A 24477-nucleotide genomic window follows, 5' to 3' on the forward strand; every position below is an offset into this window, starting at 1 on the left:
GGAAGTAGGTTTTAGCTCCAGACTATCGCACAGGGAAGCATGATAAAAAGGAGTGGCAGCCTGGAGTGGCTTTGTGTAATTCATGTTAATATATACATACAACACAGAAATATCTCCAGCATCTATTTAACGTAAGTTACCTCATCCTCTTGTAGCACTGTTACTTAATATAGATGTGCCATAATTCACCATTTTCCTCTGCAGGACACTTGGGTTTCTTCCATCTTCACTGTTAAAAATACTGTTTCCTTCATGTTTGCCACACCTGTAAGAAAGGAATAGGCCCCTAGACATACCGTTTTCTTCCCGTTGTTTTTTGCATGTGTGTGTGCTTCTGGACTTGTTTTTCTTTATATATGAGCCTCCCTACTGTACCCTCCTTAAAATCTAACATGTTCTTTTCCCAAAGAGAGTATGTGCTGAATGAATCCTGCTTTTCTCTTGCCATGAAACACTATTTGCATTTTGGGAATTTCAGATGCAAAGTAGCCTGGCGCACTTTCTTTTTGCTATAGCATTATCTGGGTCAGGCATCTTGAAAAAGTCCCTAACAGAATATTATGTCATCTCTCACACTTCTGAATAACTCTTTTTTCATAGACAGTTGTCTCTAACCAATTAAGAACAATGGCCCACAAAGGTGTTTCCTACTTATAAAAAGGCATTTCACAACCTCAGTGCAAATATGCAACTGCTGTAGGTAGCAGTGTGATGCACCTGAAGTGAGCTGTCAGAACAGCAGCATGAGATAAACATGGAAGAGCACCCTGGAGGAGAAATATTTACATTCTAACACTCCCAAGGCAGCAAATCACAACACAAACGGTAGAAAATGTTAAATTTTCTGAACTTCATTTCAACATGTATAAAATGGGGGTAAAGCCTATTATAATGCCCTTTGAGGACTAAACAAATGTTAAACTAAAATATACCACTGCTATTCCAGACTATAAATGTCACACACACCCTAGACCATGTTAGCTAAGAAGGGCAGAAAGTTGTCTATTAACTGGTAGATCATTCTAGAAGTAAACTTTCCCAAAGTCAGTACCTTTCTCTTTAAGTGATTCCCTCTCCTCACTCTGACTGTAATGGACCTTGGTCATCTCCAGCCCACGCCTCAGCAAGTCTGCAGTGGCACAAAAGGGGGGGGGGTCTGGGTTCAACAGGGCAGAAAACACAAAGACCAAGGCATGTTTTCTACGAGCTCCCTAGACCATGTATATAAATAAATATGCTTTGCCCAAAGGGAACAGATTTCCTGTGTGATCTTTAAAGACCAGTAGCCATGGTGAGATCCCAATTTTAGCCAAGCCACTATTAAAGAATCAGTAAAACTTGGTGGGCTAGGCACTGACTCATTACTAGCTGTGTGCAAATTACAGAAATTAAGTGTCTCACAATTCTGGAGGCCAGAAGTCCGAGATCAAAGTGTCAGCATGGTTGTTTCTTCCGAGCCCTCGCTCCTCGGCTTGTAGATAGCCATCTTCTCCGTGTCTTCACGTGGTCTTCCCTCTGTGCTTGTCTGTGTCCAAATCTCCTCTTAGGACAGGCTGTATTGGATTAAGGCATGCCCTAAGAAACTCATTTTTACCTTAATCACTTCTTTGAAGACCTTATCTCCAAATGTGATCATATTCTGAGGCACTGGGGGTTAGAACTTCAAGATATGAATTAGGGGTGGGGGGCATCTAACCCCTAACAGGCGGTAACCACTTGTGTACCTGCAGATATGCCATTTCTGCGTGTCTGTGTGTGTCTAACATGCAGCTGGGTGATCAGATACTGTAAGTTGACATACTTGTGAGGGGCTGACAACCTGAGATGTTTATGTTCAACAAACAGTTAAATGTGTTTACTGGGAAGTGTGTGTACAAGTCAACAGGCTGAGAAGGCTGAAGGAGACTAGTTCCTGCCACCTCTTTGCCCTCTGATGTGCTGAGGAGTTCAGCTCAGCACCCATGCAAGGTTGATTATAAGCAGCTCCCCTTCAAGGAAGGAAATACAAAGCACACACACACTGACCTACAAGAACATGACAAGCTAGTTCCTAGGCTTTGGCCCTGAAACTTCAAATTATGCCATTTTACTTATATTAATAAAATCCAGGGCTTCTTGGGCCATCTATACCTATTTTTTAAGGCCTTTTGTGCTAACCTAAAACTGGACTATTGGCTTGTGTTTACTGTACATCAACACTGTGGTGGCCCTTTACGCATGTTAACATCAAATAGTATTATGAAATGGGAACTTACTCTCTATTTACAGTAAATAGAGGCATAGAGAGGTCACAAAACTTGGCTAAGGTTACAAACCATGCAGCAAAGCCCAGACTGGAGAACGTTCAGTGAGCTCCAGAGCTCACACTCATATCCTGCTTCTCAACATGGCCATTTACCCAGCAGCAGCAACAGCAGCAGCAGCAGCAGCAAAGGCCACCTGCAATAGGCAGCGAAGGCTCAGAGTAAAATCTTGTCCAAAGGCCAGTTACTAATTTATTCATCTAATCAGAATGACTCTGAATTACATTTTAAGTCTAAGAGGAAAATATGGAAGACAGTAAATAAAAAATAAAAGTTACATTCTCATTGAAACTCTTTTCCTCTATTGTTTTTGCTTGTTTTTACATTAGGCTTAACTATCTTCTTGGGCAGCATTTCAGCCAGCATTAGGAAATGAAGGAATTTAACCCAGCATGAGCTACTGAGATAAAGGGAGAAAGGAAGCTTGTAGGTCCAGCACCAGTGGTTCCTTGGGAATGGGTGGCCCGCCACCAGGATGCTTTTGGCAAAAGGCTAAACTTGGAGTTGCCCATCACACCAGAGCCATCCTTACCTGACAGAGGCTTCATGGCCCAGTGACCGCAGTCACCCCTTTCTACCTACGCCTCATCTCCTCCCACCGCTGCAGAATGGCCACAGTTCTAGGGGCAGCAGAGTAAAGGCACTGCCTTAGGGAGGAGCGGGCAGATGAGCTGCAAACAGGACGCAGTCTAAGCACCATCATGCAGACACACATTTCAACACGATCCAAAGCTGTACTCAGGAACTGCTTCCCCATTTCTAACCTTGAAAAAATTCAAGTTGCACCCGATTTTACCCCAAAGACTCATTCCTCTCCTTCCCCAAAATGAGATTACAAGAGGAATCCTGTATTTTTAAAAAAGTTTTTAATCCTTCCTAGAGGAATACAGATTTGAATGAAATACATTCATTCTATAAATACATTAGCAGCAAAACCTTCCCACCAGAGTCCTCGCTACTCCAACCCAGAGACTGCCTCAGCGCAGGAGAGCATGTTCTATCAACTGCAACTTAAGAACGTCTGCTTCATGCTGAAAGCTAGATATGCATGTGAAACCAGGTGAAAGACCAGATAGGTAAAGAACGAAGCTGGGAACCTGAAAACACACCCATGTGGTGACCTTGAGCCTTCTGCCTTCCAAATCCTTTGGTATCCATCGTGCTTAAATGGTGCGGTCCTTCACCAGACAACTGGGTAGGCCTAACCTTGCAAATGCACCAATGTATTTGGGGTCATTTGTCTTTCTGAGTTGGCAACACTTTAATGGTGTCCTGATACTTTTCAGAAGTTAAGCCAGATATAAAAGATCATCCGCTTCCTCCTACCCTGGGCCAAGGTACCAATCTGCCAGCTGAGTCTACCTGTGCTTCTCAGCACATCATCCAGCAGGCATTATTTGGCTCTATACCTCCAGGTCCCCTCTGGGGACTGGAAGCGTTACTGGAAACAGAAATATACCTAACCTACACAGATATCTAAGGAACAACCAGGTACCTCACTGTGGCTTCTGTCAAACCAGTTTCCTGGACACTGGCCCAGGCATTTCCTTTTCTTCTCTCCATCTTGGCCTATTGCCTGGCTGCTCCTTTATCATCTGCCCTCCAGGCACCTGCTGAAACTTTGGGAAGCAAGATCCACCCTAAAATCCCAAGCAGAGATTAAGGCAGGTGGGGCTTTAAACTTGTTAGCTGCAAAGGAGCTTACAGCACTGCACTCCAATCTGTCCTGGGATGAGTAAGTCACAACAGTCCACATAACACTACACTAGAACCAGAACCAGCAATTGGGATGACTGCGAGGCAGGGACCAAGTTCAGAGTACTGCTAAGTCATAGGAAGAAAAGGAAACAATGCAATAATTTAAAATAAATCTGATTGGGCAGAAGGCAGCTTTGACTCCAGCATAATGCGACACAGGTCCCCATGTAAATACAGACCTCAACAGTTGACACTTTCCTCTCCACACCTCACTTAAAAATAGGACACATGCTCTTTTCCCAACTTTAGTGTTTTCATTAGGATACTCCCTGTAAGTGCTTTATCCATTCCCATTCAGTCTGTTTTGACTGTTGGCTGGAAGGATCAGAAACCATTTTGTATAAAAGCCACTGTAGTGGATAACTGGTTATGTGTTTTTTCCTTTGCATTTTCCATCCAAAACATCTGGCTTGTCCTCTTATTTATGTGCCACGAGACTCGTCTGCTGAATAGACAGTGCTGCTCAGCTGACAGGCCTCTGCACCCACAGCGCCTGCCAGCTCCTCCTCCGAGTCCTCCGAGTCCTCCTGTGCTGACGAACCAGAGGTGGGCCCTTTGCAGGTTTTCAGGTGCCGGGTGAGATGATATTTGGTTAAGTAAGCTTTTGTACATTTTTCACAGACATAATCCCGTTTTCCTTCGTGAGAATTGAGATGTTTCTTTAAATGATTTGTTCTCAAGAACGGCTTGTCACACTTGGGACACCTGATCTGGCGTTCTCTAGGAGGAAGACAGAAAAGACATTGGATTTGGGTTACAAATGACTGAGGCCCACGCAGACTCTTCCATCTCAGGACCTGGTCAGAGAAGCTCCACCGGTCTGGAATCAGACCTTCTATGAGGTGTATCACACGTGCAAGTCATAAAACACCTGCCTAGTTTACACGGCGTGGCTTGACCCCGCCTGTTTGGACATTCCATGTGAATGGGCCATACTGTGTGCACCTTTTTGTCTTTTGCTTCTTTTACTCAATATATCTGTGAAAGTCATTCAAGTTGCTGCAGGTACCCATAGTTTGTTCCTTGACACTGCTGCACAGTACTTACACATACACAACTTATCTTTTGTTAATGGATATTCTGGTGATTTCCAGTTTTTTGTTATCACAGGCAAGACTGCTACCAACATTTCTAGACCTACATGTTGGTTTCTCTAGCGCAACATACTCAGGAGCAGTATAGCTGATCAAAACATATGCATATCTTCAGCTCTACTAGATGAAGCTAACATACATGTGGGTCAACATACACATCCATCAACAGCCATTTGAGAGTTCCTGCTGCCTACACTCTCACCAACACCTGGAAAACTCAAGTCTGAAAATGTTAGCCAGTTGGCCAGTCTACAATTGTGTTTCACTATGGTGTCAATGGTAACCCCTACGACAAAAAATTATCCAGCTCAAAATGTCAGTGCCAAGGTTTGAGTAACCCTGACCTAGACATTTGAGAGCTAAGAGAACCTTAGAAATCATACAGACCAGGAATTTATAACCTTTGAGCAGCTGAACTTTATGTCTTAATGAAAGCTTAATATATGAAACAGATAAAACAGGGTTACAATCCTTGAAGGATTGGTAAGGTACAGTGGGAAGTTTGAAGCCTGGCCACTCTTAGCATTTCTACCGGCTCCTCCCAGCAGGAGATGACACTGGAGGATTCTGCAGAGCTACAGATTGTAGAAAACTAAGTCCTTGCTTTCATGGAGCTTATATTCTAGTCAAGTTACACCATAAACAAAAAAATATATAGCATGATAGCAGAGAGTAATAAGTACTACGGGGGGAAAAATGAAGCCAGGTAAGAGTGATGGAATCTTATTTTAGGTAAGATGGTCAAGGAAGGCCATTCTGAGATGACATCTGAACAGAAACCTGACTGAAGTGAGGGAGGACAGGGAGAGGCTTCTAGGCAGATGCTGTACGGCACCTAGTCCCCGAGGCTGGAGTGTGTTTAGTAAGCTGAAGTAGCAGCAAGGAGGGGGCCACTGGGGCTACAGCAGAAGAGGAGACAAATAATGAGGAGGAGTTGGGAGAGGCAGCCAAGTACCTCCACATCATGAAGGGCTTCTGGGCTACGGAAAAGGCCTTTCAATCCAGCACAAGAAAGATAGAGGGGATGAGCGGAAGCCCACTGGAGAAAGGAGGGCTGGGCTCAACCTGCTTTGTTTTAAATGGATTTCTCTGCCGCACAGGCAGAATCCAGGTTTTGTGTGTGTGCACCTGTGCTGGGGAATGAATCGATGAGAGCGCAGCAGAAGCAGGGAGGTCACTGGGAGACTTCTGAAGTGGTCTGGAGTAGATGAGTTGAAGGAAAACCAAATTAAGGATGACTCCAAGGTGTTTGGCTTGAGCAACTGGGATGAATGGTGGTGCCATTTACTGAGCTGGTGAGCACTGAAGGAAACCCCAGTGTGTAGAGATAATATTAAGAGCTGAGATTTGGACATGTCAGGTTTGAGTTGCCTAATGGACATCCAAAACTCAGAGATGCTGAGTCAATGGTTAGATATATAAGGCTTGAAATATAAATCATAAAGATGAAACCTAAAGCCATGGGACTAAGATGACCTAGGGAGTGTCACCATTTTTGCTCTCAAGTTCCTCTTTCTTAGAGGAAGGGCAAAGCCAGTTTCTGCCACATGTCTCACACACTCAGGGGAACACGGTGAGATGGGAACACGGTGAGATAGGAACACCTCCCTCCTGCATTTGGCTTTAGGATTATAGCTATTTTCTTTTCTAAGCAGATAAGCAGAATGACTTCCAATACGACGATCCATTTTGAAATGCCTAGAAGTAAAAATACAACACCTGAAAATGTTTCCAGTGATCTCTACAGGAAGCCTCCAGTCTAATTCAAATATACTTTGAGTGAGTAGTGTTTCTTTTGTGAATGACCTACACTAGTGTAAAGTTTTGTCAATCCAAAAACTTCTTTCTATCCCACGGAGTTTGGCAAAGAGACTTATTCTATCTTGTCATCCCGACAGAGAGTCCAGATCTACATTTAAGAGAATTGTTTTCATTGCTCAGTACCTGATAAAGACAATTTTCAACCCAAATGGTGAGAAACAGTTACACAACTAATCTCAAAATAACTTAGATGGCATTACACTGTGAAATGGCTACAAAAACAAGTGCAAATTTAGGCATCACTTGAAAGAAGAGAAAGCCAAGGTCAAAGAAGCGAGTAATTACTATGTTATCTCCTGAACAGATCACATCTGGAATTCTGTGTTCACTCAGGGTGCCAGATTTGAAACTAGTTGACAGGACAAAAAGTTGCAGAAATTAGGGACATTTGGCCTGATGGGTTAAAGGGACCACAACAGTGATCATAAATATGAAAGGCTATCAATGCAAAGAAATATTAAATTTATGGTTATCATTCCAGAGGACAGATGTAGAATAAATGGATACAGGCTGATACAAGCTTAAAGAAAAACTTTTCCTCAAAACTAAATCAATTATGTGGTATCTGAGAAGAAATAACTGCTTGCCAGAGATACTGTGGAAGCAAGTCTTTTCTTTGGACGAACTCCGTAGCTCTTAACACTGGCTAGAAATCAGTGTCACTTGGGAAGCTTTTTTTTAAAAATCAATACCAGGGTTCTACCATTTACCAACTAAATTAGAATCCCTGGAAGTGGGGCCTTGGCACCAACTCTTATTTTTCACATTTTCTAGGTGGTTATTGTGAGCATTGTTATGGGTTGGATGTTGTGCCTCCACCTACAAATTTGTATGTTGAAGCCCTAACCTACAATGTGATGGCATCTGAAGATGGGTAACTATGCAAGGTAATTAGATTTAGATGAGGTCATGAGGTGGGACCCCCATGATGGGACTAGTGTCCCTCTAAGAGGAAGAGAGACTAGAGCCAGCTCACTATCTCCACTAATGTGAAACCACAGCAAAAGGCAACCATCTGCAAGCCAGGAAGAGGGCCCTCGTCAGAAGCTAATCATGCTGACACCCTGACCTCAGACTTCCAGCCTCCAGAAGTGTAAGAAAATTACTGTTGTTTACGCCAGCAGTCTAGGGTACTTTGTTATGGCAACTTGAGCTGACTAATGTAAGCAGCAAGACTAAATGATCCCAGAGATCTCTTTCAGCTATAGTAATGTACAATTCTACAAAATATTTGATAGTGTGTCTAAGCTCTAAAATTTCACACTAATAATGAAACTAATAAGACTGTTTTAAAATGTAACTTTGAGTTAGGAATGTAGATCTAGACCCTCTGGATGCTTTAGTGGTTCAGGTTGCACTGTGATTAGGAATCAGACAAAAGAGCTGATATTAAAGCAAAGTATTTATCTAAATTCGACAATAAGAATACAGTTTCCACTGAAGACAAACTTTTAAAAAATACCTCCATCACATATAAGCTAATGTTTTCTCCCTCTTCTGACACGTGGCTAACGGCTCAGGACCACAAAATCTCTTCCCTTCTCCCTACAACTACTGTGACTAATGCAGGCTAAACATTTAATTACACGGAGATTCATGCAATAAATTCTGAACGAGTCTCCAGATATTTGGAAGTCTCCTCCTTTAATCACCCTGTCACTGCCAGAGCAAGCTTTACAAAATGGACCTCTCACTATGACATTCTTTGCCCTAAAACTCTTCAGTGTTCCCACAACAATGTGAATATACTTAACATTACTCAACTGTGAATCTGAAAATGATCGTAAATTTTGTTATGTTTTAACCATAATTTTAAAAGTCACACACACACACACACACACAGCACACAGCAGTGCCCAATACATGGGGAGGAAAAATCCTTTAGTGGATCCCCATTATTTCCAGGATGTAAGCGTCTTCGCTGGATGAACGACTCTTCGTGACGTGCTGCCGCCTCGCTCCATCTCTCTCGCACATAGCACTGTGCTCTATGAAGCACACTTGCATTCCACAGCCCCTGTGCATCTGTGTTCCTAAACATGCCGTTCCCTCTGTCTACAATACTATTCCCATCCCTTATCCTTCTGTGCCTTCCTGAACAATTCTAATTTATCTTCTTTTACACTCAGCTCAAACTACCAGAAACCTTTCCCAGGGCAGCCCCGGCCGAGTTAGGTGACCCTCTTTCCTATGGTCTTTCAGGACGCAATGCTTTCTCTGACAACTGCAACACTGTGTGGTAATTTTACTGTTGCTTCTCTTACTGGACTTTGGGCTGTTTAAAGCCAACGACTGTGTCTGAATTTCATCTCTGTATTGCACTACTTAGCACAATGCTGGGTACCAAAGAGGTACTTAAACATTTGTTAAGTAAATAAGATTTTGTTTTGAAAATGTGAATACAAGTAAACCCAGAGCCCTGGCCGGTGGCTCACTTGGTTGGAGCATTGTCCTGCATACCAAAAGGTTGCGGGTTCGATTCCCAGTCAGGGCACATACCTAGGTTTCAGGTTTGATCCCAGGTCGGGGTGCATTTGGGAGGCAACCAATCAATGTTTCTCTCTCTCTCCCCCTTCCTCTCTCTCTCAAATCAATAAAAACATATCCTCAAGAGAGGATTCAAAAATAAAAAAACTGTAATAAAAAAGTAAATACAGAGAGTAAAAGTGAAAAATAAGAAAAACAAAGCAAACAAGTGGAACCTTCCAGGATAAAACCAAAACCTTCATTGTCCGACTTCTCCTTGGCTATATGGAGCATGGGGGACCCCTCCCAGGGGGCCAAGTCAGGACACAAACAATAGGTCAGCCTTCAGCTCGCCACCTGGGGAACATCTTGGCTGTGGGGTAACTTACTGTGTGTGGATAAGCACATGCTGCTTGAGGTCCTGCCTCCGCATAAACAACTTGTCACAATAATCACACTTGAGATTCTTCTCGCCCGTGTGGATAACCATGTGCGACTCCAGGTGAGCCTTCTGGGTGAAAGACTTGTCGCACAAAGTACACCTGTAGTTCTTCTGACCTGCACGTTAACCCAAAGTATCACACTGTGAGTAAAACAACCACTAGCACTCTCAAGATGAACAGGCCACATAGGAGTGTGTGGCAAAGGCCAGAATAAAACAGAACTGACTGGTAGCTGGAACTTCACTTTCTAGGGCTATCTACCCAGAACCACTCAGAGCCACTGAATTTATATTCAGCAACTAGCACTAGTGAAGCTAATAAATCTGACCTCCTAGGACTGCTTACATGTATATATATATTTTAATGTTTACAGCAGACACGATATAAAATCTGAAAAAAATCACTTTTAGTCGTAGGGCCCAGTCTATAGGTAAACATATTTTTACAACCTAAATTTATAGTATTCTCTTTTCTTAAACATATAGCATGAATGATGTAAGATTCTTCTGTGAATGAAGAAATCAGATGATGCTAAGTCAGGGGTTAGCAAACATTTCTCAAAGACTAGTCAGTATTTTAAGCTTTGTGGGACATACAGTCTCTGCCATGACTACTCAGTCCTAATGCAAAGGATGAGAAAGAATTTTACTGTCGAAGATTCTGAGAACAAATGACCCAGCCAAGAAAACAAAAACGCTATTAGTTATTCTGTAGTATGTATGAAAACTGTAAGTAACTGTAAGTGCTAAAAGAAAGGGGCTGTTTTGCATGGAGCTTAGAAAATGGAAACTCAAAAATGAAATTCTGGCAGTGTTTACTGAGCAATATTCAAAGGAGAGAACTAGTGACCAGCAGTGAGCCCTAACGGGAGGCTCAGGCTATTTTCACAGAATCCTCTTTAAGTTCAAACAAATGAATCAACTTCCTGGTTATTAACTGCATTTTCACAGTCACCTGGGCGCCTGGGAAGTGGAGCATCTTAATAACTGGAAGTGACACCCTCTAAGGAAGCGCAGTTATCCCACCAAGATTTACCACCCAATGAAATCCTGCTAACTGCCGGCGGATTCATTCTCTAACATCTTACCTCAACTCTACCTTTACTACTGCAATTTCTAATAGCTGCAAAATTCCACTCTGATGGTCCTATACAACTTACCCGTATGTATCTTGAGGTGGGTCCGCAGGTTGCTGGGATCACTAAAGGCCTTGCTACAGAAGTCACACTTGTGTGGCTTCATGCCTATGTGGCCCATAAAGTGGACATGAAGTTTGGAAGGAGAGATAAAAGCTTGGGGGCACATTGAGCACTTCCACTTCCTTTCTTTGCTGTGGCTGGGCCTGTGGCTGCTGCTGTGGCCCTGGCTAGGAAGATGGTTATGGATGTGGCTGGTCAGGTGGGCTTTGAATTCAGTATAGGAATTGCACTCCTTGCCACAGTTACAGAGGTGCACATCTGGGTGTTCAGGAACACCTTTAAGAAAAAAATTACTCAGTATCTCTTGATATTTAAGTTTTAAAGCTTATTCTTCTTAATTTTAGCAATTTTGCTTACAATTTTTCCCTTCCACCAAAATTTCCATCTTGCCCATTACCTATAAAAACAAAATGTCTTGTTCAGTGCTCTATTCCCAGCCTCTCGAATAGTGCCAGAAACATAGGAAGCACTTATAAATACCAGACTACAAGGCATATTTCCTAGGCAAAACAATTGATTCTGTAGCACACACAAACTCATCATGTATCATCATGACACAGTGCAAAGAAAAAGCCCATGAGGGTTAATCAGTTCAAGGAGTTTTGCTGTCCTTTACGAACTTAAACTGCAATGGCACTGGCTCGGAAAGCAGCCCACGGAATTTCACATTCCCCAAATCAATGTCCTAACATAAAAGGTCATTTCATATGAACACTGCTTGGTCAGTAGCATTCAGCTTATGAAGAACCTCACAGATTTTAAGCTTTTAACAGAGGGGTAATGCCCTGCTTTCATATATACAAAGGTATATGATTAGTTTCAGGTGATCTTTAAATCAAAACTTTACTTTTGGTCCTTGGTGTTTTTACTATGCTAGATTCGTAATAAGTCTTAACATTAACTTACCAATCTGCTGAGCATAATCCCGGCTGTAATAAAAAAGCAGTTCATTTTCAGGAGGGATATCTTGTGAGGTGCAGAAAAAAATTTTTCCATCATGGGGATAAGCCACCAAATTCTGCTCTTCCCGGTTCCTAAATTACCACATGTAATAGATCAAGCACATTAATTTTGAAATATACACTAAGCACGTCATATCCCTATAGCAAATCCTCTAAGAAAACTTGGAGATAATTTATCTGAGTCATTTTTCTAATTCCATATCCTACCTACTATGAGGGATAGGTATAGAAACAGAATTCTTCCTTCGGTATATCAGTTTATCACCCTTTACAGTTAGAAACACTACAGTCTGTTACTGAAAGCAAGAAAATACGTCTTGAAAAAAACTTTATGACAAAGACACAGAGATAGATAGCTGAACAAGAATTAACTACAACAGTCAATGTAAAGAGAAGGCACACAGTGGGCAATGCAATGGTAACAGTATCATTATTCCTTACCGCACTGGTAACCTGAACGGCCTGTTCATTGAAGAAAAGGATAGTTTCTTGTGTTTTCATTTACACTAGTCAACAACTACCGGAGTGAAGGTGAAAAGCCTTGGGCCTTAAAGTATGTGCGGATATCTGTTCTCTGTAGTTTCAGCTCCTCCCCATTTTACCCAAAGCTTCCTATTGAAAAACAACTGAATCATAACAATTTCTCTCATCCAAGACTACTCTTACCTGGCTTTGCGCACAAACATCATCCAATTACATTCATTTTCGTCAGTTGTAACAATGCAGAATTCTAGGACACCATTGTGGTATATCTGCCAACAGAAGGCAAACATATACTTCAAATGAGCTGACACAAAACACTATGAAACTAAGGCTAGCAATCTCATTTAGTTTCAGTAGAGACCAGCTTTCCTAGCCAGGGTGAAATATGTGGCTGCCTTCTCACGTGTCTGCATTTCACCTGTCCCCCTACTGCCAGCAATCAGAGACCTACTTGGGGTTCAGTGTATACAATGACAGTGTTCTTCATTATTCACATTTTGGTTTGACTGGAAAAGACCAAAAAAAAACAATCTACTTGTCTTCATCACCTGCCACATGGCAAAGAATGACTGAATGAATATGAAGGTCAGAGAACCATCTCCTCGTTCCTTTCCCGAAGGACCTAGCCTTCTCCTATGTTCCCTTTTGGATACCACAGTCGAAGTCCCTAATAATGGCACCTTACTTTCCAATTATCACAGGACCCACTTTCCCCTTACTTCAATTCTAAAGCATCATTCCCAGTCCACTAAGATTTGATATAAACATGTTACAGGACAAGTTATGTCAAAATCCTGTGCTTTCAGTCCTCCCTTTGGAAAACTAGAGAAATAATCTTACCTTCTAATTCTAGAATTGTTTCCCATGCTAAAAATTTGAGAAATGTTTTAGTTGATTATAAAATAAGACTTTCATCATATAAACAAAGCCCATAGCCTCAGCTGTCACAAGTATTTAAAGAGCAGAATCCTTTGACTATCTAACAAATGGAGACTAAAACAGCTTATCCGCTACACTCAAATAGCTGCTGTTTGCCATGTAATATATAATAACTTGCCTACCAAGAACAGAAAGGATGTAATAATAAATGACGGGTGAATGGCATTGTATGCGTCATGGCTAATTTTGACTTTTACATCACTTTTAACCACCACATTAAAATACAAACATCCAAATGTCACACAAAAGTTTCACAAACACTGACCTTCCAGATATGGTTAACTCCCTTGTCTGTCCACTCTGCTACTTCCATGGAGTGACTTTGCTGGCCAATGAGAGGCCCAAAGCAAGTCCGCACAGGAATGGTTTCTCCAGTCCATACACCTGTCAGTGAAGGGCACCCACTCACAATCAGTGGCTTAAACACCTCAGAGGACACAGGAGAGAGAGTAGCTTAACCCATGCAAAGAGATCTTATTTTTAGTGAACCTAAGAACTATTGATATTCCACAACTCCTGAGAGGTAGCTGAGTCTTATGGGTATATCCTATAATACGTAAAATGAAATGAACAGGTTAAATGGGGCCCAGAAGAAATATGCAAAGTAGTATCAGAAATTCCTGAACCCAGTTTTATACACAACGAACCAAACCATGTTCCTCCAAATATGTTACTTTGGAGTTATTACACTAAAAGACTAGAGAATATTATATTATAAAAATATAAAGCAACTGCTTCAAAATAAATTAAACTTCTAAAATTGTTTGTGCTTAAAGCACTGCTCTGTATTATCTAAACTGTGTAATGCTTTCAACTGGCATCATGCCCAAGCTACAGCTAAAGAATAATGAACTTTGGCCCGGCCGGGCGTGGCTCAGGGGTTGAGCGTCGACCTAGGATCCAGGCAATCGGGGTTCGATTCCCGGTCAGGGCACATGCCCGGGTTTCGGGCTGCAGCCGATCAATGGCTCTCTCATCATTGATGTTTCTATCTCTCTCTCTCCCCCTCTCCTTTCCTCTCTCTGAAATCAATAAAGATATATTTTTAAAAAAAAAGAATAATGAACTTTGACTCAGACTTTCAAAGACAGGGCACAGTACTCCAGAAACCATGTCAAAGTCAAATAGGGTGGCACCCTCTGGCAGGCTACATTCCTTATTCCTTTCTCCTAGGAGTGTCAGACAATTTACACACACTCATCTCAGTATCTTCTGCGGTAAATGGCTATTAGTGGTAAATTTTCCATTTCTGTAAAAGAAAGAAGTTTCAAGGAATGTTCTGTCACGGTAATTCTCAGTGGATGCTACCAAGAGAATAAAAGTGAAGTCTTCAGAGACTCGGGCCGGGATCCTCTCCTCTGTTCAATTCTGCCTCTAAGAAAGGGGAACATTTCCAATGACATTTCCCATTCAACTTATTCCTATCACCACTGGACAAGGCAAATATTCCCCAAAAGGATAAATTGTAAACCATAAATCAACTTTTGGATCAACTACATAATCGCTAAATTATACACATGCACTTTTACAACTTTACTTTTCAAAGAAAGAAGAGATCTAATGGGGCTTTATGATTCCACGGCTCTTACCAACTTCTGCTCCCACAATTGACTGGCGGAGGACAAGCTGCTTGGGGAGAGAAAGCCTCGCTCTGCTCGCTATTGGAGTGTCAGGAACAAAAGTCACTGGTCCGTGATCGGGGCAGTCAGAGGGATAGGCTCGGTCACAAAGTGTGCACCCTGCAGAAGGAAAATTTGAGAAACACAAATGGGTTTATTTCAAGAAGGCTACATTACCACCTGCTTTTCTAGTTAAACACTAATTACTAACCAGTAAGAAGCAAGGTTCTAGTAGAAACAGTCTAATCAAAGAACTTCTTACACTAAAATATGTATCAACTCATCTCTCTTCAGCAAGATGTGATTTTTTTCCCCTTTTGACCCAACAAGTTTCCTATTCAGTGCATAAGAGAGAGACTGATCAAAAAAATAACACTGTATTACTTCCAGAATACACCCTCTGAGTTCTAGCTCCTCCTCCTTTCATCACGCACCCCTCTCCTCGCCCCCATTTGGTGCTTCAGCATTTCTGAACCACTCGTGATTCTTTTAGTTCTAGGCCCTTAAAGGGAACCAGACCTATCTGGGACACTATCCTCGCTGGTTCTCAACTGCCAACAGCTTTCTTGTCCTTCAGCTCTGAGCTACCACGCACGACACCTCCCCTGGTAAGTTTTCCCTGCCTCCTCCATGCCCTGGTTAGGTGCTCCCCGTCCTTAGGCTCCTTTAGCACCTTGCACTTACTCCCATCTTTACATCTATCACCGTACAACAATAGCCTGTTTACTCGCCTACACTTCCCATCAGCCTACAAGCTCCTTAGAGGATGTGCTGTCTCTTATAGACGGTTTTCTCCCCAGCATCCAGCAGAAGTTGGCATATAATAAGCAATCGACATGTTTCCTGCATGAATGAAGCATGCAGTGACACCCACAAATTGTTTTTATACTACTTTTTGTTGCCCCGTAAAAAGAACTTTTACATGCCCTACTATGGCAATTTGTATGCATTCAGAGCAAAAACAAAATTGTATTTGAATCCACCTACATTTCTCCATAGGGATGAAAAGTACACATGATCTAATGTTTTATGTCAAAAGAGCATAAGGCATGTCACACAGAAAAACTTACTAAAGTTTATTCCTATAATAAACTCTCTACTTGGGAAACCTTGGGAAATACCTTACGTATTATTGGTTTAAGCTAACAGAAATGACTGTTTCCTTACTTCAGGAGGATGTTGTAAGAACCAATGAAACGTCTACATATCATTTGGCTTACTTGAGGAAAAGGCACATTAACATAATGGACCCTACAAAGGCAAAGAAAATTGCAAAGCCTAGTTACTTTCTATACCCCTTTAGAACTTGACTTTGTGCCTAAGCCTGATGGGGTGATGGCCCTTTCCACAAATATTACCAGAAAACAGCTAAGCACACTCACAAATTGTAAACAGGGTTGCCATATTTTCCTTGTTTGAATCGGAGTCTTCCATTTGCAGTGAAGGTGGTACAAAAGAAAGACTGTCTGAAGACACATCTACATGACCTGTCCCCATAGCAACCTCCTGGGTGATAGAGGACACAGCCACAGGTTCTAGGCTTAGGCCAACTTCGTGGAGGGAAACGGATTCTAGGGAGGCGAGGTTGTGTGAGGTAGAGAGTGCCACGCTTACAGAGTTGGTGCTCATGGCCACGGTATGGATGGAGTCACTGAGTGCACTGTCAGACATCCCGCTGACCCGACCTGCAATGTGGTCTGTCTCCATGACCACGGGGAGCTCCAGGCCATTCCCATGAATGGGTATCACACCACCATGCCCTACAGTGTCTGCTGCAAGGTTGTTGCTCACAGAATCCACAGCCAGAGGTTCATGACTTCTGGAGCCATTTGGGATTTGAGAATGCTCGCCTGCAACACTGTCCATTGTAAGCTCTTCTGCCATTCCATCTGTAGAGATGGGGCTGGTAACCCTAGAGACGTTCTCCATAGTGATTGCTGTGTCCAAGGCCACCTCATGGCCATCACTGGGATGAAGACTTTGGGCACCATGTGTGTTCACAGAGCGAGAGTCTATGGAAACAATGCCTTGTTCTAATCCAACATTTCCACTGGACTGATAGGGATCTAGTGCTGAAGGGTTACTGGCAATAGACAATGCTGCATTACCATCAACATTTATAGAGTTGGGATGGATGTACTGAGGAGGTGGTCTGTCAGCTAAATAAGATAAAATGCCTGAGAAAAGGAAAAGATGAGATAGACTTTTTAGTACATTGTTAAAATAAAGAACTCCAAATGCTAGAAGCTACAAATATAACTAAATTAAAATATTCTCCTAGCTACTTCTTTGGTTTAATCAATATATAAATAGCGACATACATACCCCATAATTCAGTTTTTCCTGTGAAACTCAGAAATCATAAAAAATTAACTATGTTCCTTTGAAGTCACTGGAAATTAATCATTTACATGTTGCCTTTACTATATACATGGTTAGAATTCCTGAGTCCTAAGATGCTGAAATTTGCTAAGAGTTAAAAGGTAAAATGATTTAAAAGCAGATCTTCCATGTGAAAAATAAAATTTAATTAAATATAACTTATTAAACTATCATAACACTATGCTCTATTCAAAACAAGTCATAACTGTACCTGCTTTATTAAAACAGAAAAAAATATCTGAACACTCGTGCTTGTGAGGATGTAGTGAAATGGAACTTGCTGCATTGCTAGGAGTATAAATTACTCAAACCTCTTGGGAAAGGATACATATTAAGAACCTCAAAAACATTCATAACCTCTTGCATAAGAAACTCCACTTACAGAAATCTTCCCTAAATGCATTTTGTAGATATTATACACAAAGATGTTCATATAATGGTAATAAAAAAATGGAAAAAACAAACTATCAAAAAATAAAGACTGATACAATAAACCACGAAATATTCATTCAGTAGAATATAATGCATCATTGAAAAGGATATTATAAAACCATGTAGCAGCTGGGGAAAATAATTATGAAAAAATAGAGAAAAATATTAGTGGAGAAAGGATACACAATTGTATAAAAATATAGTCTTAACTACAAAGAAACAGTAAAATCTATACATCAAAATAAAAGACAGGAAGGAAATAAACCAAAAATATGGATAATGGGACTATGAATGGTTCTCCTTTTTGCTAAATTATCTGAAATGAGTATATAATAGTTTTATAACAGAATAAAAATTCAACAAACTTTGTAATAAACAATGACAGTGTAGCAGAACATGTGGTTGGCAGGAATTACAACTGCAGAATTTTATAAACTGAACCAAGGAGATGCTGGAGGAGAGAGGAGACACACTGCTTAAGTGCCATTAGAAAATTAAGTTCAGTCAAACTACTATATTAATAATGTATTATCTGTACATTCTAAAAGGAAAAGTACATAAATATAAACAGATAGTTTTTCCTAACCTAGATATTAATATCTCATCGTGACAAACAAAAAATCATTATTCAAATTTTCATGCACTGAGGTTAAGAGTCAAACCTATTCTTTCTTCTAACTTCCCAAAGAACTATAATACTTACCAGGTAGAATGGTTCTGAAGTAACTGCTCTCCAGGTGGGGGTAAGGTGGTGGAGGTAGGGTATAGTTTCTTTCAGGTAACCCACACATCACTCCTCGATCGCCAATACCCATTGGGAGCATCAGAGACAAAGCAGATGGCAGAGAACTCAAGGAGGGCCCCAGGTTTGGAATTGCCACTGGCAGGCCTACAAAAAAAAACACGTTTTTCTCAATTAAAAGGAAGTACTGTGTTTAACCACTATGCTGTACACCTGAAAGTAATACAATCACTGGCTAAACTCTTAGAAAGGTTGCTACATGTGAGCAAAAATCTCAGAGTAGCCCTTTACATCTCAGATAGGTACATCCACAAACAGGTCTCAAGTTAGTTCTCAAGTTACTTTCAAAATACCAAATTGCTCTTAGTACCAAACATTTAATTACAACTAAAAACCTAGTTTAAATACGATTTAAGAAATCAAATTATATAAAGATACAAAAATAGGAAGAAACATACCAGAGTTCATAAGAGTGGTCTCTGAACAGTAATATTACAGGGTTGTTTTTTTATTTTATTATTATTATTTTTAAATATATCTTTATTGATTTCAGAGAGAGGAAAGGAGAGGGAGAGAGAGAGATAGAAGCATCAATGACGAGAGAGTCACTGATCGAGCCCACAACCCGGGCATGTGCCCTGACTAGGAATCGAATCCCTATCGCCTGGATCCCAGGTCAACACTCAACAGCTGAGCCATGCCCGGCCGGGCGGGTTGTTTTTTTAAACATATTTTTACTTCATTAGTTTCCACTTCACACAGTGAGAATGTTTCACTTTTAAAAATTCACAGATATGCTTTTACTTAGAAAATAATCTAGTTTAAAGTTAGATGTAAAACTATATATATACTTACATATAGTCTTTTGCATATATGCTGTACTTTATGATTAAAAAAATATAACCCTTAGATTGTATCTACCTTGAATTATAACTATCTCCAAAGTGTTGAAGTGACTCTCACTGTGCCTAAGCATCATAATGAACACTCACCAATTTGCATTAGTTTTGCCAGCGGCAATCTTTTTAAAAAATATATTTTTATTGCTTTCAGAAAGAGGAAGGGAGAGGGAGAGAGAGAAACATCATTGATGAAAGAGTCACTGATGGGCTGCCTCCTGCACCTCCCCCACTGGGGACTGAGGCCAAAACCCAGGCATATGCCCTGACCGGGAATCAAACCTCGATTTCCTGGTTCACGGGTCAATGCTCAACCACTGATCCCCACCAGCTGGGCTGGGGCGATATTTTTTAATAGGCTTTTCCTCATTAACAAGAGTGTCCACTAACAGGAATGCCTAAGAGATAATCAAATGGACTAACAACCAATAAATTAAAAAATATATATTTTTATGGACACTTAAAGGAATGTAAAGAGCCCTAGTTATGATGAAACTTATTTAACTTGCTGCATTTTAGTAATTAAGCAAGTAATTCTCTATAGAGAACTATTTAAACAACTTACAGATTGAAATACTCTTAAGCATTAACTCCTATTTTGAAAAAGACGGTCTGATACATTACAATGCCTTAGGAATCACTAGCTTACTTGATTCAAAAGTAAAAGAAAATTAAGCTAGGCAAGTAAAAAAGGTTTTTAAAATACAGTGACAGGGACAATGAGCTTCTCCTGTACTAGCATTCTCTTGAGGCCCGTGGGGGTTCCATGTAGGAGCTCCATCTCGGGGGCCTCCACTTTCCCAATAATTCCAAGCTGGCATATGTGCAGTTGCCAATTTCAGATGTCGTAGAAAACAAAGCTCAATTTCTCATGCTCTCTAAGAAAATTTATTAGAGTAACTTTGGTTGTTCTCTATTAAGCCAGGGACAGAGTGCCAAGATAAACAGGTAATCTTAGATAAAATGCCCAGTTACAGCTCTAGATAAAAGTTCACCGACTGAAGAAGTTTTTATCAGAAAAAACTGCTACCCCTATCCACGAGCACTCCACTACTCTACAAAAATGTTTTCTCCCATGTGCAACCACATGTGGAACTGCCATTCAGACCTGAGCAGCTTCTCCCTTCCACTCTTAAAGGGGCTCTGACCCCGTCTGGGCTCTTTTAGAATTGATAAGGCAATAAGTGTTGAAATTCAGTCGCTGTCCCTTACCACTCACCTGGGGCAGGGATGGCATTGTGATTGGGTGAGGCAGCCAACCCCAGGTGACTCCCTGAGACTGGCAAGGCATTGCTCACAGAGGATGAAGTCAGCTGCTCCATCCCCACTGGGCTCAGGTTCATTTCATTCATCCTAAGAAAGAGCACACATAACTAGTTATGCAATTACCTCAGTGACTCTGTTTAAGGTACTCAAGGACTTGAAACAATGGGGGTGGGGAAACGGGACCTGACCAACTACTATTTCATTTTTATGCTCACAGCTCTGGGATAGCTTGTCATATTCCTTCTATTGGTAAGGAAACTGGGATTCAGAGACGGTGACTAACTTAGTGTCATACAGCAGAAACAGAATTGTGCCTTGCTTCAACCGGGCGTGCCTTATTCCAAACCCTATGCACACTACCTAAAGTGAAGTTTGCAATCCTTAGAGCAATTGGCAATGAGGGTTGGTTTGTTTTTTTAAATCACCCAAGTTTTTTCTTTCACAAGATTTGTTTTCTTCAATTGGCTTATTACTTTACACCAGGACTTTTATAGGCAGTTTGTTTTAACTTGCACAAAGAATATTTACTAATTCTTTCTACCAGGAGTTAAAATGATACTGATCTGAATTAGATTATCAACAGTGTGAAAAAGCACCGTATTTTCTCATGGACCAGCATTTTATTAAAATTCTGTATCAACATTTTACTTAATTAATAATCTTAGTAACATCCTCCACATATCAAGGTTTGTCACTGTAACCTTGCTAGATACTTTTTGAAAAATTACTTCATATCTCTCACTTCCTCAAAATAAGGCAGAGAAGGAAACTGAGTCTCAAAGAGGGCATGTCACAGTCCTTAAGCCTCACCTGAGGATATTTTTCCATTGTTTTTTCAGAGAGTGGGAGAGAGACAGAGAGAAAGAGAAACATCGATTGGCTGCCTCTGGCACGTGCCCTGGGCCGGGGATTGAACCTGCAACTGAGGTACACGCCCTTGGCCAGAATCAAACCCAGGACCCTTCAGTCCAAGGGCTGACGCTCTAACCACTGAACAACTGGCCAGAGCAGGTAGGTTTTATTCTTAATCCCATTTTAGAAATGAGGAAACCAAATCAAAGACACTAAGAAACTTAACCCAAGATCACATAACAAGTGGCAGACTTGGGATTTAAATCCAGGTCTGCCTAATTTAATAAAACCAACCTCAACTAAAATTGAAAAACACAGAATAAAAGCACCATTTTGCATTTCAGACAGTTCCAATACATTAGGGTCTGTGTACTTACATAGTGGGGTATGCTTAAAGTCTTGCACAGACCTGTTCCTGCATTATTCTATATCCACAGGCTCCAACCTTATCTCTGGCCAGGTATCTCATAAAACTGAGCTCCCAGACAGTAATAAAGTACAGAAGGACAATGAGAACAGTACCTTGTATAAGAGCATGCACTCTGAAATGATGGAGACTGGATGGAGCGGTGTAAGCTCATCCTACTAGAAAGACAACTAGAAGCACATGACAAATGAGTGCACCCCATGAAGGACGGACCCTCTGTAACAGTAATCACGTTATAAAAATGTTTAAAAAAAAATCCTTTCGGGCTAAAGAAACCATAGCTACCTTAATTTTGAAAGTTTCTGGGCTTGGGTTGGTTTAAAACAGACTTTTCCTGTAAATTTTTAGAGCTAGAGTTTTTAGTTAAGTCTCAATCACTGGAAGCAGTAATAGCCTACAAATTGGTTACAATAATTTTTTAAAGTCTGTAGCTTCAAATCCCATTCTGAAAATTCCTCAACATTAATCTGTGTACTAATCTTGAGATAAAAATCAAAATGGTGTTTCTAGGTTGACTTCTAGGCCTTCTCAAACCAGTCCAAACCAGAGTTTACTATGAGAGGCTCAGCGGACTTCTGCTGTTGCGAGTCACTAAAACATGACGACCTCAGCAGCCATAAACCAAAGATAACTAGTATCGCACAGAGAGAAAGCAGATGAAGGGATCTACAATGTGACACTCATTCTAAGGTGCAACGCTACTGTAACGACCTTTATCAGATGGGATTCTAGGAAGCGACCTTGGGAAAAGGGCCAGAGTCAAGATACCAAGCACTCTCCACCTGCCCACTCATTCCTTATAAAATCATTTGCTCCACTTGTACCGCTGTGTTTCTAACTGACCTAGGTATGAACCAAGTGCCAAGTTGATACTGTAACTTCACTGAGAAAGATATACACGCAGCTAACTGACATGCAGTCACTTTGCAAAAGGCGACAGTTTGAGTAATTTCCATGAACTTGTTTATCTTCTGTATCCTAAGCATGCGGCCTATGAAAGGACTCTAAAAGGCCAGCCAAACACAACTACTTCTGTACTGCACTGACATGGTGCCAAAAAGCACCTAACTTTAAACATCCGCATGAAGGTTTTAGAATGAAGAACTTCATTTCTTCCCATTACCATCCCAGCCAGAGGGTGACCAGCGAAATTCAAGGTGATGCGCGGTGATGAGCTAAAAATACACTCTGGGACCCAAAGATACTATTAAACGCTCAAGTGAGTCAATGGCACAGGATACAGGTGTCAGCGAATCAATAATCGGTGCATGGCTCTTTGGGACAATTATTCCTATGTGAAGTAAAGCAGATTGAATGAGAGTATATGCAAGCCAATACCAGTTTCTGGAATTCCTGTTGGGACACAAATCTGTATTTGCAAATCGCACCTGTAGCCTTCCCAGTGACACCCAAGACGAAGGCACGCTGAACACTCAGGTGCAGACGTTCTCCGCAGACGTCACCCGGCTCCGAGCCCACCTCCGACTCACCTGTGGTGCATCTGCTTGCGGCCGAGTACCAGAGGAAAACAGCGCACAGGTGGCAGGGAACCGGCCTCGGCGGCTGCGTCCCCGGGTCACGTGCTACCGCATCTTGCTCACAACCGCTGCACAGACGCTGCCCCCCACGCCCGGGGCCGCCCCGGGCCGCCCAACTTCTCCGGAGGACCGGCGGCCGCGCCCCCCATCGCGGGATGGGACATGCCGGGGGACACCCGGGGCTTCTCCTCCAGACGCTTCGGGAGGGGGGCTGCCCAACCTGTGGGAGAGGACACGGGCCGTCACCGAGATGCGGGGAGAATGCAGTCACCGCCCGTCGCCGCCGGAGCGCCCAGGCCTGGGGACACCGCCTCCCAAGGGCGGCCAACTCGCCAGCCCACGGGCAAGGGGCCCGCAGGCCGCCCTCGCCCCGCCCCGGCCGGGTCCGCGCGCAGCCCACCTGCCGGCCGCACGGGGGGCGCGCGCCTGCCCCGCCGCTTTGTTCCTCATCCGGGCCGAGCTCGCCTCGGGACCCTCCCCGCGCCCCAGGGGCCGCTCCGCTAACGTTTCCCGCCCGGCCCAGCCCGCAGTCTCCTCGGGGCCGCACCCTCGGCGGCGCGTTTCCGGCTCCTCAGCCAGTCTCCCGACCCCGCCGCTCCGCCCCTCGCGCGTGCGCCCCTCCCCGCCGCGGCCCGCCCCTCCCCCAGCCGGGCCCCTCCCGCGCGTGCGCACCGCGGGCGCGGGGCGGGGCGCGTCTCAGCCTGGCCCGACCGCGTGGAACGCCGAGCGATCGACCCGGTTGCTAGGCGACCAGGGCCGGCGTGTACTCGGGGAGTAGGATCAGCTGAGCCTCGGAAGCAGCCGAGGCGCCGGGTTTCAGTCTTCCAAGAGTTCGCCTCCGCCGGAAGCCTGC

At 42.5% G+C, this 24477-nt stretch overlaps 1 protein-coding gene across 1 annotated transcript in view; it reads right to left on the reverse strand.

Moving 5' to 3' along the window:
* Positions 1–23694, reverse strand: part of PRDM4 (PR/SET domain 4) — a 28408-nt gene extending 4714 nt beyond the window's left edge. Inside the window, exons 1-13 of the mRNA XM_016223013.2 lie at positions 23577–23694; positions 20761–20894; positions 18604–18789; positions 16469–17263; positions 15057–15206; positions 13733–13851; positions 12712–12797; positions 11990–12117; positions 11045–11359; positions 9832–10000; positions 2316–4781; positions 1402–1553; positions 190–265 (exon numbers count right to left, since the gene is read on the reverse strand). Of these exons, the coding sequence (XP_016078499.2) occupies positions 4484–4781; positions 9832–10000; positions 11045–11359; positions 11990–12117; positions 12712–12797; positions 13733–13851; positions 15057–15206; positions 16469–17263; positions 18604–18789; positions 20761–20894; positions 23577–23587 (2391 nt within the window). The 5' untranslated portion in view covers positions 23588–23694 and the 3' untranslated portion in view covers positions 190–265; positions 1402–1553; positions 2316–4483. The remainder of the gene's footprint in view (positions 1–189; positions 266–1401; positions 1554–2315; positions 4782–9831; positions 10001–11044; positions 11360–11989; positions 12118–12711; positions 12798–13732; positions 13852–15056; positions 15207–16468; positions 17264–18603; positions 18790–20760; positions 20895–23576) is intronic.
* Between the last annotated feature and the right edge of the window lie 783 nt (positions 23695–24477).

Source organism: Miniopterus natalensis, chromosome 2 (genome assembly GCF_054644295.1).
Source record: "Miniopterus natalensis isolate mMinNat1 chromosome 2, mMinNat1.hap1, whole genome shotgun sequence".
NCBI classification, from domain to species: Eukaryota; Metazoa; Chordata; class Mammalia; order Chiroptera; family Miniopteridae; genus Miniopterus; species Miniopterus natalensis.